Source organism: Acomys russatus, chromosome 3 (genome assembly GCF_903995435.1).
Source record: "Acomys russatus chromosome 3, mAcoRus1.1, whole genome shotgun sequence".
Taxonomy (NCBI): Eukaryota; Metazoa; Chordata; class Mammalia; order Rodentia; family Muridae; genus Acomys; species Acomys russatus.
The window spans coordinates 56,317,523-56,333,684 of record NC_067139.1 but is presented as its reverse complement, the minus strand read 5'-3'; the positions used below and the strand labels follow the sequence as shown (position 1 = coordinate 56,333,684).

The 16,162-nt window shown below is 44.4% G+C and overlaps 1 protein-coding gene across 4 annotated transcripts in view; it reads right to left on the bottom strand.

The window, feature by feature from the left end:
* Positions 1-16,162, bottom strand: part of Erc2 (ELKS/RAB6-interacting/CAST family member 2) — a 925,224-nt gene that overhangs the window by 760,998 nt on the left and 148,064 nt on the right. For all 4 annotated transcript variants that reach the window (XM_051140768.1, XM_051140793.1, XM_051140783.1 and 1 more), the window contains exons 3-4: positions 15,051-15,074; positions 13,987-14,403 (exon numbers count right to left, since the gene is read on the bottom strand). In XM_051140768.1, coding sequence (XP_050996725.1) covers positions 13,987-14,403; positions 15,051-15,074 — 441 coding nt within the window. The remainder of the gene's footprint in view (positions 1-13,986; positions 14,404-15,050; positions 15,075-16,162) is intronic.

Here is a 16,162-nt window from a genome sequence, read left to right as displayed (position 1 = left end):
GGCTGGAGAGATTGCAGGCCCTCTCTTATTCACTGGGAGCGGAGGTACCCAACCACAGTCTTCACGACTGAGGCTAGTTCTGCTCTCTGACCTACAACTAGGACAGTTCCCACTGGGTGAGAACTGACATAATTGCCCCCTACCTCCACCCCGGCCCCCGACTCTCTCCCTAGCCCCCACCCCCCACCCCCCACCTCTGAATTTAGCACCCGCCTTAAAGGCTTCTAAGCTTACAGGCCTCTGTAACCAAACCTGGCCTCTATATCCCTTAGAACATGGGTCAAAATGGCCAATTAATGGCACACTAAATCCCAATATTTTACGGGATCTTTCTACCTCCTGCCGAGAATTGGGACGATGGAAAGAGGTACTCTATGTTCAAGTCTTGTCACTTATTCACCCCAAACCTTTCCTTTGAACCTCCTGTTCTCCCGCCCAACTCATTCTAGCTGTTGACTCTGAGCCTCAGAAATCTTCTACTCTCTTCGATCAGGCCAACAAACCCCTACCTATGTGCCGCCAACCTACAGGTCCTCCTAAAGTCTCCTCTCCTCCTGAAGGCCCTTCTCCCCAGGCTGGCTCTTCCTCTTCACCCCTACTTCAATCCGCCCTAGCCCTAACAGTCCTGCCTTAGCCCCGCCGCCAATAGCGTTCACCCCTCCTACTACTCACTCTCACTTTGCAGCAAAGCCCTGTTCCCCTCTAAGCCGGCTTCAGTTCTTCCTTTGCAGGAAGTCACAGGGGTGCACGGCTTAGCTAGGGTGCATGCTCCTTTCTCATTATCTGCCCTGTTCCCCTCTAAGCCGGCTAAAGTTCTTCCTTTGCAGGAAGTCACAGGGGTGCACGGCTTAGCTAGGGTGCATGCTCCTTTCTCATTATCTGAGCTCTCCCAGGTAGAAAATAAATTGGGTTCTTATACTTCCAACCCTACCTCTTCCATTGAACAATTTCAGTACATCACTCAGTCCTATGACCTTACCTTCCATGGTGTACATACAATACTAACCAACAAACGTACGACCTGAGGGATGCAGGCGAGCTTGGGGACAGGCAAGAACACATGCAGATGAGAATTCACGAGATGAGATCAAACTAATTCGAGGCACCCAGTCGGAGCTGAGGCAGTTCCTGACCAAGATCCAAACTGGAATTATAATACTACAACAGGTATTTTAGCAAGAGACCAATCCATGACCTGCCTACTGGCTGGTCTCTGCAAGGCTGCCCTTAAAGCAATAAATTTTGAAGAACTCCAAGGGGTCATTCAAGAAAAGGATGAAAGTCCATCTCAATTCCTAGAGCTCCTGAACAAAGCCCTCTTACAATATACTAATTTAGAGCCTGAAAATTCAGAGAGTGAACAACCCCTAATAACCTATTTCTTTTCCCAGAGCTATCCTGACATCAGGGCTAAACTTAAAAATTTGGAGAGGGGACCCCTAACTCCACAGATAGAAGTCTTAGCGCTGGCATTTAAGGTGTACCATGGGAGACATGAAAAGGCCCATAAACAGAAATACCAAATGCTGGCCTAGGCCATCTGACCAGCCCAGCTGACTATCCCTGCCTCCTGGAGCTCAAGGATGAAGACCACCAGCTTCCTGTTATAAATGTAGTCAAGACGGCCATTGGGCCCAGGCCTGCCCAAAACCTGCAGGCCACGAAAGCCTTCCCCATGGTGACATCAAGAGGGACACTGGGCTGATATTTGCCCCTGTCTCTTTCATGATATGGTGACATCACTCTCAGATTGCCCTCTGGCCAATGCCCTTACCAAACTGTCACAGGAACTTCTCCTTGATCGGGTAAAACTCTTGCCACTCGCCCTCTTCAGGCTGCGGGCTCTCCCTAAGAAACCTGTTTCTATTTCACCCTTTCAGCTTATCATAGAAAACTGGTTCTAACTCTCGGTTTTTCACCAAAATCCTCACTCCTCCCTGATCATCTACTTTCCCCCTTACTCCGTCATCTCTGTTCCCTACTGTGGGGACTTTACTGACCACCATCTACCTTGCCCACACCCTAATCCCTGTCCATCTCCTGTCAACATGGGAGATCAGGTCCTTCTCTCTCCTCCTGATCTCCTCACAGCTAAAGAGGGTGGTCTTTGTCTCTTCCTCCAAGAAGAATGTTGCCTTTACATCAACCAGTCGGGTATAGTAAAAGGTAAGGTCCAACAACTTCAGACAGATCTCCAACAGCAAAGGGCACAGCTAGAGGCTTCTAGGCTCTGCACCTTTGAGAATCCCATATGGACATGGATTTTACCCTTCCTGACTCCTCTTCTGCTTGTTTTTCTGGTCTTGCTGTTCACACCCTGCTTTATTAAGTACTTCTCTACATTCCTCCAACACCAGATTAAAAAATCGCTAACCAAACTTTTAATGAGTTGATTTTACAGGGTTAGTTGCCATTAAACAGAGAACCAGATGCCATTGGACAATCAAACATGCCCTGATGGTGTGAACTAGTACATCCTGAGAAAGACAATGGCCTTTGTCAGCAGCAAGTAGCCTGCGGTACAAGGCTCCACCCATATTCCTTTCTCCTACCATCACTCCTATTGGGATAATCTGATGTATTTTGATGTTAATTACTGTTTGTTGTCTGACCCACCTTTTGTTTAATAAAAAGCCATCCCACCTGGGCAGGGCAGAGAAGATAGGTGGGGCTTTGAGAGAGAGGACTGCCTGGAGGAGGGAAAAGGAGAGAGACCTGAAGTGAAGAGAGGAAGGCCGCCATGGGTTAGCTGAAGGAGAAGCACATGGCCGGCGTGGATGGAGAATCCGGCCCAGATGAAGAACATTAACAAGTATTTGGGATTATGGATGAGAGGTAGCTTGATAGAAGTTATTGGAAGCAGATGACATGGGATTGAGACAGGGATCTCATTCCTGCCCCACTATGGGAGGTAGTTTAGAAGATTGATATCTGTCCTGCCCCAGGTTAACGAAGGCTATTTAAAAATATAACAAGTGTCTGTGTCTTGATTGATTGCTATCCAGGCCTACAGGTGATACAGATAAATCTTATAAACAATAACTCCCCGTCTGGTTCTTCATTTCTTTTTTATAATAACCAAAAATGAAGAATGTTGGTAATCAGGCAGCGATACAGTCACCCCTAAAGGTCCTGATGACGGTAGGAAAACAGGCAACACCAAAGCCACTCCAGAAGCATGTCAGAGGAAACAAGTCACCACCCGCTGGCAGGGCTGAGGCCCCCTAGGCCATGTGTGCACCCTCTGTGCATGTGTATGCACTTCCTGAGCATGTGCTAGGTAGTGAGAAATTGTAAAATTATAAAATGTAAGACCTGAGGCTTCTCCCAGTTCTCGTTACTGCTAGCCTCAGGAGTTCCACCCTAGTTCCCAGAATAGCTACATGTGAGCTCCCAACTATCAAAGGTCCCATACGGTTTCCAGTAACCGCTCTAGAGACCCACACCCAAGCCCCCACAAAGAGCTTCCCAATGCCAGATGTCCTAATGTCCATATGGTCTAACTTGATAAGCAACCCCACCTGCTTTGTGGGTTTAGCCTTTAAAAACTAGCCTGTAACAGCTACTCGGGGTCCTTCGCCTCCCGAGTGCTGAGGGACCCTGACACATCAACAATTGGGACTTCTGATGTGTCAGTAATAAATTTTAGCTATATCTCCAGCCTGTGTGACTTGAGTGGTCTCTCGCGGCGACCCCCTTCCTGAATTGGACTCCAGGGTCCAACAGTAGCTTATAAAAGGAAGTCCTCCCATTCCTCTCTCTATCTTCCCTTGTGTGTCTCCAGAGACTGCCTCTGTATTCCCTAATAAACCTCTTAAGTGGATCTGCTGCGTGGTGTGATTCCATCCCTCCATACAGCTCCACCGGCTTTATCCTAACACTGAAAAAAATATGGTTGCTTAGCTACTAGTTTGAACAGCCCCTGACTTCTGACATAGCCTCAAGAACACCTACGAGTTTGGGCAGGTTTGAACCAGTTCAGAGAGCCCCTAGCCCCGGACCAGAGCCCTAACCAATCCCAGATGTACTTGTACTCTGGCCCCTGATCTGCGCCAATAGAAGTAAAGATTATCTAACCCACCTTGGAGCTCCTCTTTCTGGCCTTTAAAAGAGGCCTGCACATTCCCCTCTGGGTCATCGCCATTTTGTTTGAGTGGCTGATCCCTGCATGCTGGAATAAAGGCTCTTTGCTTTTACATAGGACTTAGGACTCCTGGTGGTTTTGAGGTCCTTGAGATCTAAGCATAACAGCTAGCACTGGCTGATTCTAGTGTATGTATGCAGTAGATGTTATACACCATTAAAGCTAAGTTCCTGGGAACTTCAGTGTCCTTCCTGGATTGTGGGGGAGCATTGAGTGAGCATGTTCCATACACTATCATGCCTCTCCAACAGCAAGAAGAGGACCTTGGCATAGCCGAGCCTGCCACAACTCCCTCTGGCCACTGCCTATGAAACACAAAGAGATAGTCCCACTACAAGTGCTTGCAGCCCTTGTGGCTGAGGTTGTCTTTGTGGTGTTTTAGTAAATCATGATTGTGATAAAAACACGTTTGCTACCAGGAGAACACTGTTCAGAGGACCATTGTTCCTTGGGTGATGAGGACAGCAAGCAGCCTCTCCATGCACAACCTCCCAGCATTCTCTGCCCTTCCCCAGCCTCTTACTCTACAGCAATCTGTCACTTGGTTCCTTTCTCAGCAGCTGGAAATGCCTTATGTCTAACGGCCTCCTGGGGCTCTACCAGTCTGTTACTGTAAAAAGCAGCCAATTAGACTCATTAAAATCAATATGGGGTAAGACCTGACCCATTTCAAAGTAGTATACAGCATTCCAACTTTAAAGAACGTATTAGGGTCTGAAGACAACACAAAAGATCCAAACAGAAATTAATTATTGGTGTACATTCCCTATGTCATCTGAAATGGAAGAGTAAAAGCTATGAAATCCTTGCTGTGGATATGTTGTGTTGTTAACTTGGACAGAGATGGGGTGTTTTCTGAAATATTTCATTGGCATTCATTCCCCATGAAGTGTTTGGAGAAGGTGAAACTTATTGAGAAGAAAGAGAATCTATTGCATTGGCATCTGTCAGCGAAAACCCCATATAACCTCAAGAGATACTACAGTCAAAATCAAATGTTTACTCCAAAAAGAGGCACAGAGGTGCACTATGACATTCTAGCATATATTAAAATGCAGGTCATCAAGTGAGTGTGTATACTGAAGGTTTGGTGGACAAAAAAATTATAAGGTTTGCATAAAAAAAAAAAAGCTGCAAGTGTCAAGTGACCAATTGTGACCAATGCTTTGTGTGCGTAGACAGAACTTCACTGTCATTTTCTTTTCCACACTCCAACCCTGGCTGCAGGATTTCGACAAACCCAAGACATCCAAAGTTTGTCCTCAGCCTTCACGTTCTCGCTGGTAATTCTCACCTACCCACTGCCTCAACATCCGCCTTCCCGGGGACTCACAGTGATTCTTCTTCCCTCCTTGAAGCTCCCAGCATGCACTTAGTGCGCTGTTGATGTCTTAACTACAAGCAGAGATTAACTATCCCTTCAATCTCCATGGTTGCCACCCAGATGCAGACTATTGGCCACCAAAAGAACAACAGTATCCTTCTAACTTTACCCTCTGACTTTGTCTTTTCCTAACTCCTCTACTCATATTGTACACCACACACCCCAGGACAAATGCTTTGAAAGACTCACTAGAGTCCAGTAAGTAAAAGCCAATCACTGGGTCTAGGACTCAGAGTTCTCAATCTAATCCCAAAGCTGTTGTGGGATGTTTTGTGCACTGTGTATTCAGATGCTGATTTCTGTGCCCAGAGATCTGGTTGCAGTCCAGACATGAGCATTGTCATTACTATTGAAGAATCTCCTGTCTCAGTGTTGTGTAAAAATTGTTCTCCATCATCTCTGATTGGTTAATTAAAAAAAAAACTGAACAGCCAATAGCTGGGCAGGAGCATGGAGGCAGGACTTCCGATCCAAGTTAGGGGGTCACAGACGGAAGAAGAAGAATGTGGCCATGAGATTGCAGCCCTGAAAAGGTAGCCATGAGGAGGTTACCAGGAGATAGTTGCCATGAGGACATGGATGGAGCAGGAGCAGCCAGGGTGAGACTAGCTGATGGTAGGTAATGGGGCACCTGGCTGGGAAGTCGTCTAAGCCAGCATAGTCCAGTTAGAATAGATGAGTATCTGTCCAGCTATAGTGCTTTGAAGCTTATTAACAAATACAATAGACCTCCGTGTCATTATCTGGGAGCTAGAGCAGGCATTAAAAGCACATACTTTAATTTCATACAAACCTGTTCAGGTGTTCCATCACCTTTTGAAAGGCAAAGTATCCGCTGCTCCAAACTCACTTTTCTAAAAACCCTGACCTAATTCTTACACCTGTGACTTGACTTGATTCACTAACTATGCTTCTTTGCCATTAGACTCTTCTGCCGCAGCAGTAGCAAAGGCCCATAAAGGGAAAATTATTTCCTTCTGGTCAAAAGAGTAGAATCTCCAGCCTGGGGGCAGAACAGCACTCCAGCTGGGCAGGTCACCTAGCTAAGGAACCACTCCTTAGGAAAATGAATCTGTCCTAAGCCAGGCTAAAGAGACTGGAAAGATAGCTCAGCAGCTAGGAACACTTGCTGTTCTTCCAGGACTCAAGTTCAGTTCCGAGCACCCATTCTGAGAGATTCACAAATGCCTGCAACCCCAGCTACAGGCAGGCCTGTGCCCTCTGTGGATACTTGCACTCACATATAGGTACAGACAGAGACACAGAAACAAAAATAAGACTTTAAAGCAGGGGCCTGGAGAGATGGCTCAGAGGTTAAGGGCATTGACTGCTCCTCCAAAGGCCCTGAGTTCAATTCTCAGCAACCACATGGTGGCTCATAACTATTTATAATGTAATCTGATGCCTTTTTCTGGCCTGCAGGTGTACATGCAGGCAGAGCACTGTATTCATAATTAATAAATAAGTAAGTATTTTTCTTTTAAAAAAGACTTTAAAACAGAGAGAGGATGAGCAATTATCCCTTAATGAGATAATGTAGTTTTTCTTCCCACAATTCCCGTCCCCTAATACAGTGACTGTAGATTCTCTTAGGTCAGCCTGTTTCTCTGACTCTTGACTCAGAAAGATGTAACTTTCCCTTTTTCTTCTTTTTTTTCATCTCTTTTGGAGACTGGCCCAAGCCTAAGTATGCTTTCCCTAGTGCTCTTCACTTTTTCACTCTTTCTCTGAAGTTCTCTTCCCCTAAGGTGGCTGCTCACCTGCCCTGGAGCTACTTACAAGCAGCATGGTTTTCTCTCTTCCTAGTCTCTAGCCGCTTCTCTAGGAGGTTGCCAAGATTCTAGCCGGTCTGCCCTGCAGTTGTCTTTTAACCTTGAATAAAACTGTCCCTGAGCTTCCCTGTGAGTCCGTTCTTAAATTCTTCTATCCATAAGACCAAGAGGCCCAAGAGAGGACCCCAGTTTCTCCAGGAACATGTGATGACTTTGGGGGGAACCACCCAAAACATCTGCTAAGACTTCCTGCTCTTGGGGAGCAGCCCTGGCACGAGTGAAGCCAGTCGCCAACTCTGCTCCCTTTATTTTTTATTTTTTAATCACTTACAGGTTTATTGACAGTAACTTTACAAAATTTATTCATGGTATCTGATGTTACAAACTCTAGGGTGTTTGAGATAGGCAGGATCCTTGTATGTAACTGCATAAACCCCATTTTCTGAGCTCTCTTAATGGCTTTTGTTATTTCTTTCTGTGTCTTTCCACAAAGACCTTTAAATTGGGTGGCATCTAAGTGTTACTTAGTGTCTTCTGCGGGAACAACCTCGAGCAGCAATGCAAGTCTAGAGCCAGACTGAGCAGCAACAGCTCCAACACTTGTTGCATGTCATTTGGGGACAATAACTCCCTACTTTGAGTCTTCATTTTTTTTACCTATAGAATAAAAGGTGGTAACAGCATTCACTTAGTATAGCACAGAGCACACAAAGTCAGCATTAGGAAGTCTGTTTTAAAATCACAAGATTGACATGTATACTCTCATAGTATCATGAATATCTGTATGCAACATGCTCACAAAATACACTACTAAGAAATTCTCTACGTATTTTAAATCATTTCCAATCATTAAAATATTTTCTGAATAACTACGGGCAATATTGGAGAATATGCATTGAGTAGTGATGGGTTGTTTGTTTGTTTTTTAAGTTCTATGTTAAGAAATAAGGGATTGTTTCTTATAATACATGGGAGAATGAAATTTTATAAAGGACCCTGTACATGAAATGCTAAGTTTGTGTGCTTGGAATCTTTTCTGTGATGAGCCTTGTGAGTGGAAATAGAATGTACTGACTCTGTAGAGTCAGAATTAGATATGCATACATCAGCAAATTGTAGTGTAGTCAGCAGAACTAAGGACAAGCATGTTAAAGGAAATGAGGCCACATGATGGGGGTGGGGAGGGAATAGTCCATCATGTAGAAAGTTGAGTGGAGGTATACGAGGGGATTTGAACCATCAGTAAAAGACTTAAAGCTCAAGAATATCAAAGTGACAACCTTGGCCTTGGTGGCTCTTCCACTGGCCTGGGGACTTCTTAGAGAGATAAACACTTAACCAGGAATTCACATTGTCTGCTTCTCACTGCCTCTGCACAGCACAGAAGACAAACTTAGATCCTGTGTCCTGAGTTTTGCTAGCCGTGGGCTGTTAGCAACACTGGCCCCAGTAACTTGAGTGTTGTTCTGCTTGTGCTATCAAAGAAAGGCTAGCAGCCCCAAGAAATCGGCACAGGACATCAATAGCCAGAGCAACAAAAGACAGATTCTTCCCATCAAGCACCTTAGAGTAGGCAAGGCCAAAGACTCTGCTCTAAGAACCCCTTAAGAAATACAAGTATAGTAAACATAAAAGTGTTGTAGTAATATATGTTGCCTCTTCAGTGAGGACAACAGAATTTTGGGGTAGTTTACATGGAGCAGAGTGCAGAAAAGGCTTGAGTACAAGGTAAGCCATTATCACATCAAGCATTGTCTTATCAAATCAACCCATATGGAAATAGAAGACACAGTGAGTTAATACTACGTCTTGTCCCACACTTCACATGTCACTTGGAGCTCCTGGCTATGATTCTAGTGTTCCAAATAAGTGGAGATCATCGCATTTATGTTGTTATTGTTGTTGTTGCTGCTGCTGCTGCTCCCTGCTACACAAAGAGGTGATTTCACCCTTGGTCTTCTCCAGGCCACAGAAAAACAAGAGAACACTAAGCAAGCCACTCTGCCTCCTGTACAATTCTTGCCAACTCCCGAGGGCCTGGAACAGTGGACTGTAGGAGGCCTAGAGATGGGATATCTGTGAGGTCCTGCCTCTGCCTGAAAATGAATCATAAAGCCACTAGCACTCCATTCCCCCAGCACTGCACCACAGCTCCAGCCTAGCTGAACTACACATAACGAAAAAGAAATCAGGAACACGCTAAAGTTAAAACCTCAAATATATTTTAAATCCTGGTTTAAGTTCGTTTCAATTAGCAGAGGTCAGGCAGTTTCTATATTCATGCTGAGTTATTCTTACTGGTTTAATAACAAAAGCAGTCAGACATATTGTTCTACTAAAAAAAAATTTAAATAGTGCAATAGAAGTGCATTCTCAGCCTCAGTAGAGAACATGGAAACAGCTTCCAATGAAATTTGCCTTAAAGGATAATTAGAGAAGGAAATAACCCAGACTTTTGGTTAGAGGAAACAACGATTTGCGCATTATACGTTTTATAGGTCAGAACAACAGATCAGAAACAGCTTTTATTTTCTAGCTTGCTGATGTCTTACAAAGAACGCCAGTGCAGCAAGAGAAAAGTGAGGCACATATTTTGAGATGCTCTCCCTTACCCAAGTCCTGCCTACAAATGACCTTTTTCCCCCATTGCCCCATAATATGGCTTCGTTGCACAGAACTGTTGGTCCTCAGACCCAGAGAAGCAGCTGAAGTACCTTCTCAACCAAAATGGACTTGACCTCCAGATTCTCCCAGCATCCCTCAGTCTCTACCTGCAGTGAAGACCAGTGAGCTGCTCACCACAAATGTGCACTTACATACTTTAACTTTTCTTGAATTAGCTCATTTCAGTGCTTCAAACATGTTTATTAAGAACACTCTAGCAAAGACGTTCCTAGGAGGGGGACATAATGAAATGATTCAAGAGCTGAGAATAAGTCAGCCTGACTCTAAAACCATCTCTACCACTTGCTACCTACGTGATACCAGCAAGCTTTCTGATGTCCTATGCCCTTCAGTTCCCCCAAGTAAGATGGACAAGTAGTAGCACCTACCTCTCAGAACATGGGCCTCTCCATCTGAGTAGAACAGTCCACTGAGGTCCTTACCTGGCTGGCTCCTTTCCCATCGAGGTCTCAGTTGGTGACCATAGCCCTGCAAGATACCTTTCCTAACTGCCACACTGGAAACTGGTCTCACCCAAGGCAATGTGCTTTACTCTCTTTTCCATAACACTTCTCTATTTGTCCATCTATTTCTCACAATAGAAATCAAGCCAAACTATTGGTTATCATTCCATACTTTCAAATGGATATTCAATTTTTTTAAAACTTTATGCACTGAGTACCACACATAGTGGCGCACATCTGGAATACCAGGACTCCAGAGGAAGATGTCAAGCTTGAGGCCAGCCTAGGATACATATATATAAAATTTTGAATAGATAGATATATTTCAAATATATGTATGTATGTATGTATGTGTGTATGTACGTATGCATGTATGTATGTATGTATGTATATATGTGTGTATATATGTGTGTATGTATGTATGTATGTATGGAATACTAAGTAGACTCTTTCTCAAACACACAAAGAAATGATTTCCCTAACTTATAAATAAATGAATTAACAAAATGAATGAGGTGCTCTTAAGAATTCAATGGAGTCACCATAAAACATCTACACAATGTCAATCACTCAGGTACTTCTGGAAAATGTTGAACTATGAATAATTAATGAACTTAAAGTCACAGTTCTTCCCATACTATCTAAAATGCCCTGTCTTGCTAATATCACCAATGAGCACCCCCTGTGCTTTTTCAGCAGTATGCTTGCTGGTCAACAGACTTTGGGAAGGCTCTTGGGAATAGAATGAGTCCTGCTAGTCCTCACCATGTGTTGGCTGGAGGCTCCACTCAACTGATTTCCACACCAACCCCCTCACAGGTCAATGTGCTTCATCAGTGCATGCAAGCTGAAGAGTCAAGAGTCTACACGGAAGACAGTAACAGGCTCATGTATTCTATAAGTAGCATTTGTCAGCTTCTAATGTGTAAATGCGCAAACCATGACCAGTTATCAATGGCTTAACAGCAGGCTCCCCAAATTCCTAAAAAATTTAATAGACCTCACAAGCTACTACAATCTTCTCTTGGGAAAGGAGGATCTTTTAAACATCTAAACTATGTTTGTTAGATTCAAATTTAAAGTGAATATTTTCTTACACAGACAAGGGTTTTATATATTGTCTGTTCATTATACATGTCCATTACCTCAGGTTTTTTTTCCTATGGAAGAGACCAGGAACAGCTTAGCTGGGTCTTTTGCTTCACAGTGTCTCATGCTCGTCATTTCATCTGAAGGCAACTGTGGCTGTCGGCAGTTTCCATTGTTGGCTCCTGTGAGTAGCCCCTCTCTTCACTGGACGTTGGCTGGAGGTTGCCCTCATATCTCTACCACCTGATCTTTCTACACAGCAGCTTGTTTTATCAAAACACTATGAAGGCAACAGGATTTGCTTGTATGGCAAATGTTTCAGTCTTGTGTAACCCTATCATGGAAGTGGCATCAAGAGCCATTGTTTCCGCCATATGGTGGTATCTTTTAGACGCAAGTCTCTAGAATGAGCCAGTCCTCAAGAGAAGGGAAACACACGAGGGTGTAAATTGCAAGCGGTAGGAACCACTGGGGATCATATTAGAAATCTGCCCATCACATCTACACTCCTAGAATTCAGATGGAAAGAGCAGGCCCAACAAAACACCTTTTTAAGTAGTATAATATAAAACCAAGCCATGTGGTTTCCAAAATATGGGACTAAGGCCTCATGAAAATAAAATAAGGGAGATAGAGGACTTTAGGCTTGAAAATACCAAAGTCTGCTAAAATATCCTAAGCAAATACAAACAATATTAGAGAAACTTTATGGGAGCATTGGCATCTTAGCCAATCTCAACCAGGAGCCACACTTTCTTTTTTCAAAAGAGATTTATTTATTTATTATTATGTATACAGTGCTCTGACTGCATGTACATCTATAGGCCAGAGGAGAGCATCAGATCACATTATAGATGGTTGTGAGCCACCATGTGGTTGCTGGGAATTGAACTCAGGATCTCTGGAAGAGCAGTCAGTGCTCTTACCCACTGAGCCATCTCTCCAGCCCTATTTTCTTAACACTAAACACGGGACTGTTGTGGAAGCTTTGGTTTACATGTAAACATGTTTTTGTTTTAATCCCAGATGTGGGATATGGGGGCTGCTCCAGTTTGCCCACCGCTGATAACTGCCTCATGAGAAGGCTTGTGATCTTTGTCAGCTGGGAACTTCCATGTGTGCGGGCGAAGTCTTTGCCAGTGGGAATAAATGCCAGACCCAGAGAGAGACTGGGGGGCAGGGGTCTGAGAAAGAAGAAGGCTGCTGGTGTTCCCCCACCCCTGCTGCTCCTGGTTGCTGTTGATGCAGTTTGATGAGAAAAATTTGGAGATATCCTGAAACAAAGATTGGACTTGCCCCAAAGAACCCAATGACACTAAACAGCAGGAAGTTCCTAAGGAAAACTACGGCCCTTCTCCCCACTAACCTTCCTTCTCTCCTACCTGGTGTTGGGGTGTTAGAAAGGATTGGGATGGAGAAGAGAGAAAGGGATATACGAAACAAAAATAAAAATACATTTTAAAAGTATTCCTACAAGGGACTCTTGAGTCAGCCTCCCATCTAAACAGATATTCAATACCAAGAAATCTAGTCTGCTCTGGAATTAGTATTTAGTGCTGCTAATGGTTTGAAGGCATAGCTAATACTGTCAAACGGCCTGCAATTTGCTGTGTGGTATGTGTCTCTCTTCAGCACTTTCCCTACACGATTCTTTAGGATCCGTCTCCACCACAGTTGCAAGAAAACTGTGGTAACAATTTCAAACCCTGGCTGACACCCACATTTTTTCTAAGCTTTAACTAACCATAAATTCTCAGATATCTGAGCATCTCAACATTCGGTGGTGGTGGCCAGCCAGAGGAACTGCCTCCGGATGACCTCAAGTGATTTAATACACTGAGGATGAAAAACATAATAAGAAACCCTGGAACAGACTGTTCTAGACAAATGTAAATGCAGACAAGGATTATCTTAAACCTAAACGTTCAGAATTGGTCTGTACATTTTACCACTCTTCTCAAACACCTACACACAAACAGACTTTGGTTTCTATAAACTCTGTCCCTGATTCAGTCATAAAAATAAATGCTTGGGTTTGCTGTGTTGCTAGTCACCTGTTTGTTTTGTTTCTTTAGAGATATATTTGATGGCCAAACTTAAACAGATGTGTACCTGAAAGCCCCCCAAACCACAGCCAAGCCACCCATAGAAAAGTGACAATAAAGCCCCTCAGAGTTCCCACGTGCTGCACATGCCTGGATGATTATTGAACACATGTGTGATGAGTGCAGACGAGGGCGCAAGCGCGCGCGCGCGCGCACACAGACACACAGACACAGACACACACACACACACACACACACACACACACACACACACACACACACGCACACACACAATTCTACTTGAACAGCCACAGGCGGAGATCAGGGAGCTGATGACTGGGGAGGTGAGGTTGAGACTATAGACAGCCTCCAACCTGTGAAATAGCTTAACGACATGTTCCATCATCTGAAGCCGGGCTCTTACCTCTCTCAGGTGGATGTTTTCCTTCTCCTTCTGGTCTAAGATCACTTCCAAGTGGCTGACCTGAGACTCGGCCTCCGCCATCCGCCTCGTGCGCTCGTTGTCGTCCTCAAGGCTTTTGGACGGCAACCCCTTACTCTGCAGCATCTCCAGGAGCTTTTTAATGGACTCATCTCGGGCATTGAGAGTCTGTTTCTGGGTTTCAATCCTCAGCTCCATTTCCTCCAGCGTCTTCCGCAGAAGGAACAGCTCCTTGGCCTGCCTGTCGTGCTCAGCTTGCAGCCTGCGGAAGTTCTCCTCGGTCAGCTCGATGGTGAAGTGCTCGGCCCCTCGGTTGCCACTCTCTTGCTGCAGGAGGTGGTTGAGGTCTCTCTGGGTCCGCAGCTCATCCTGAAGAGCCTGGATGGTCAGCTGCAGGTGCTACAGCGGGGAAGGTGGAGCAGGAGAGGAGAAAGGAGACAAAGTCAATGAAAAGGCCAAGCAGTCCACGGCCGCCACACCATGAGGATGGGATGTGTTAATCATGAGGTCCAGGGGCCAGCCATGAAGTCCTCCACGGTGACTTCAGAAGCATGGGACAGCACATGAAGAGGGGAATTAATTCAGTGATGCTTTCTGGATGTCTTAGGAGAAGAGAAATGTACACACACACACACAGAAACGGTCTATTAGTGTCAACCACAAGGGAAATTATACATCTACGGTGTTTAATTTAGGAAGGGAAAGGATCAGAGGGAAACTTTCATGGAACACACCTTCTCGGGCCCACAACACTCCAGACTCAGTAGTCACTGTTTCCTAAGATGTTCTTTATCCATTATTTTCCATGATAAATGCTTATCCATTTAAAAATGAAAATAATAGCATCTGCTACGAGTAGACACAAACAAGGACTTTATTATTATTTTTTTTTTTTTACAAATAAAGCTGTGAACAGGTTTAGTAAACAGGATTACTGCCTCTGCAAGCAAAAGGGACTAAATGGAGACACAGACAAACACGTTCAAACACACAGGGAGGTGAGGCTGTGCAGAGCAGAACAAACAAGCTGCAAAGAGTAGACAAACCTTGGTTCTTCTGGCTTCCAGTAACTGAACAGCATGGGAAATGAAAAAAAAACGAAGCAAAAAATCAACATAAAGAAAAGTCCAGTGCAAGCAAAGGATATTCAACAGAAAGAACTTAATCAACATAGAGTACCTTCACAGAAAAAAAGAAAAGAAAAGAAAAAAATCCTCATTAAGCCAACACCCATAAGCTACACACGACTCAGAGCATTGATGCTAGATCAATGCAAAAAGAAAAGGTGGGGTGGGGGAGGAAAGAAAGAAAAAAAAAAAAAGAAAGAAAAGTCAATCAAGGCCCGACTCAATAGCCTTTTGTTTCCCTCTCTCTCTCTGACCCAACCCACAATTTTTGGATATCTTACTAGGGAGGAAATCACAAGAGTCTCGAGTACCCAAACACTGTTTCCAGTCACCACAATGGAAAACACCAGAGAAAAGTAGTTAACAGTTGCAAAAAAAAAAAAAAAAAAGAAACCCTTGAATGAAGTCAGCTGGTGAATTCATGTCTTCCTTTCCACACCAACCTCAGGCTAGCAGAGGAGGCAGCCACAAGCCTGAAGATGGTTTTTGCCCAGGGACATACTGAGAGGCTTCAAAAATAGCAGTTACTCATTCACTCACAGACATACAATCCTGCCTGTGAACCAGACCACAACATTAGGCAGAGGAATCGAGCTAGACGTAAGGCAGACTGCTGCCCACAGGGACTCACGGTGTTGCAAGGCACAGATCATAGCATGTCTGGGTTATAGAAATATCAGAATGGTCGACAACTGAAGTCTGTCTGAAGTCCTAGGCTGGTATCTGGAGGTGTCGAGATCTTTCTGAGTGGGGCACTTCTGGGTTGTGTTCTAGGAGTTCCCATTTCACCTTCTCGAGCCCAGGCAGAGGCATTCTCCTCAGCCCTGTGTGCCACTGTGCCCCACAGAGTTTTGAGTGCTACACACTGACACAGGTTACTGATTATTTTGTGACACAATGCAATCTTATAAATATGTCTCAGGGTCTTTTATTGTAGTCACAAGGCTGTGCAACCATCAATATACTTTTGATCATGTTTATCAGCACAGAAAGAAACCCTGTACCCTTTAGCAATATGCTTCCCATTTCCC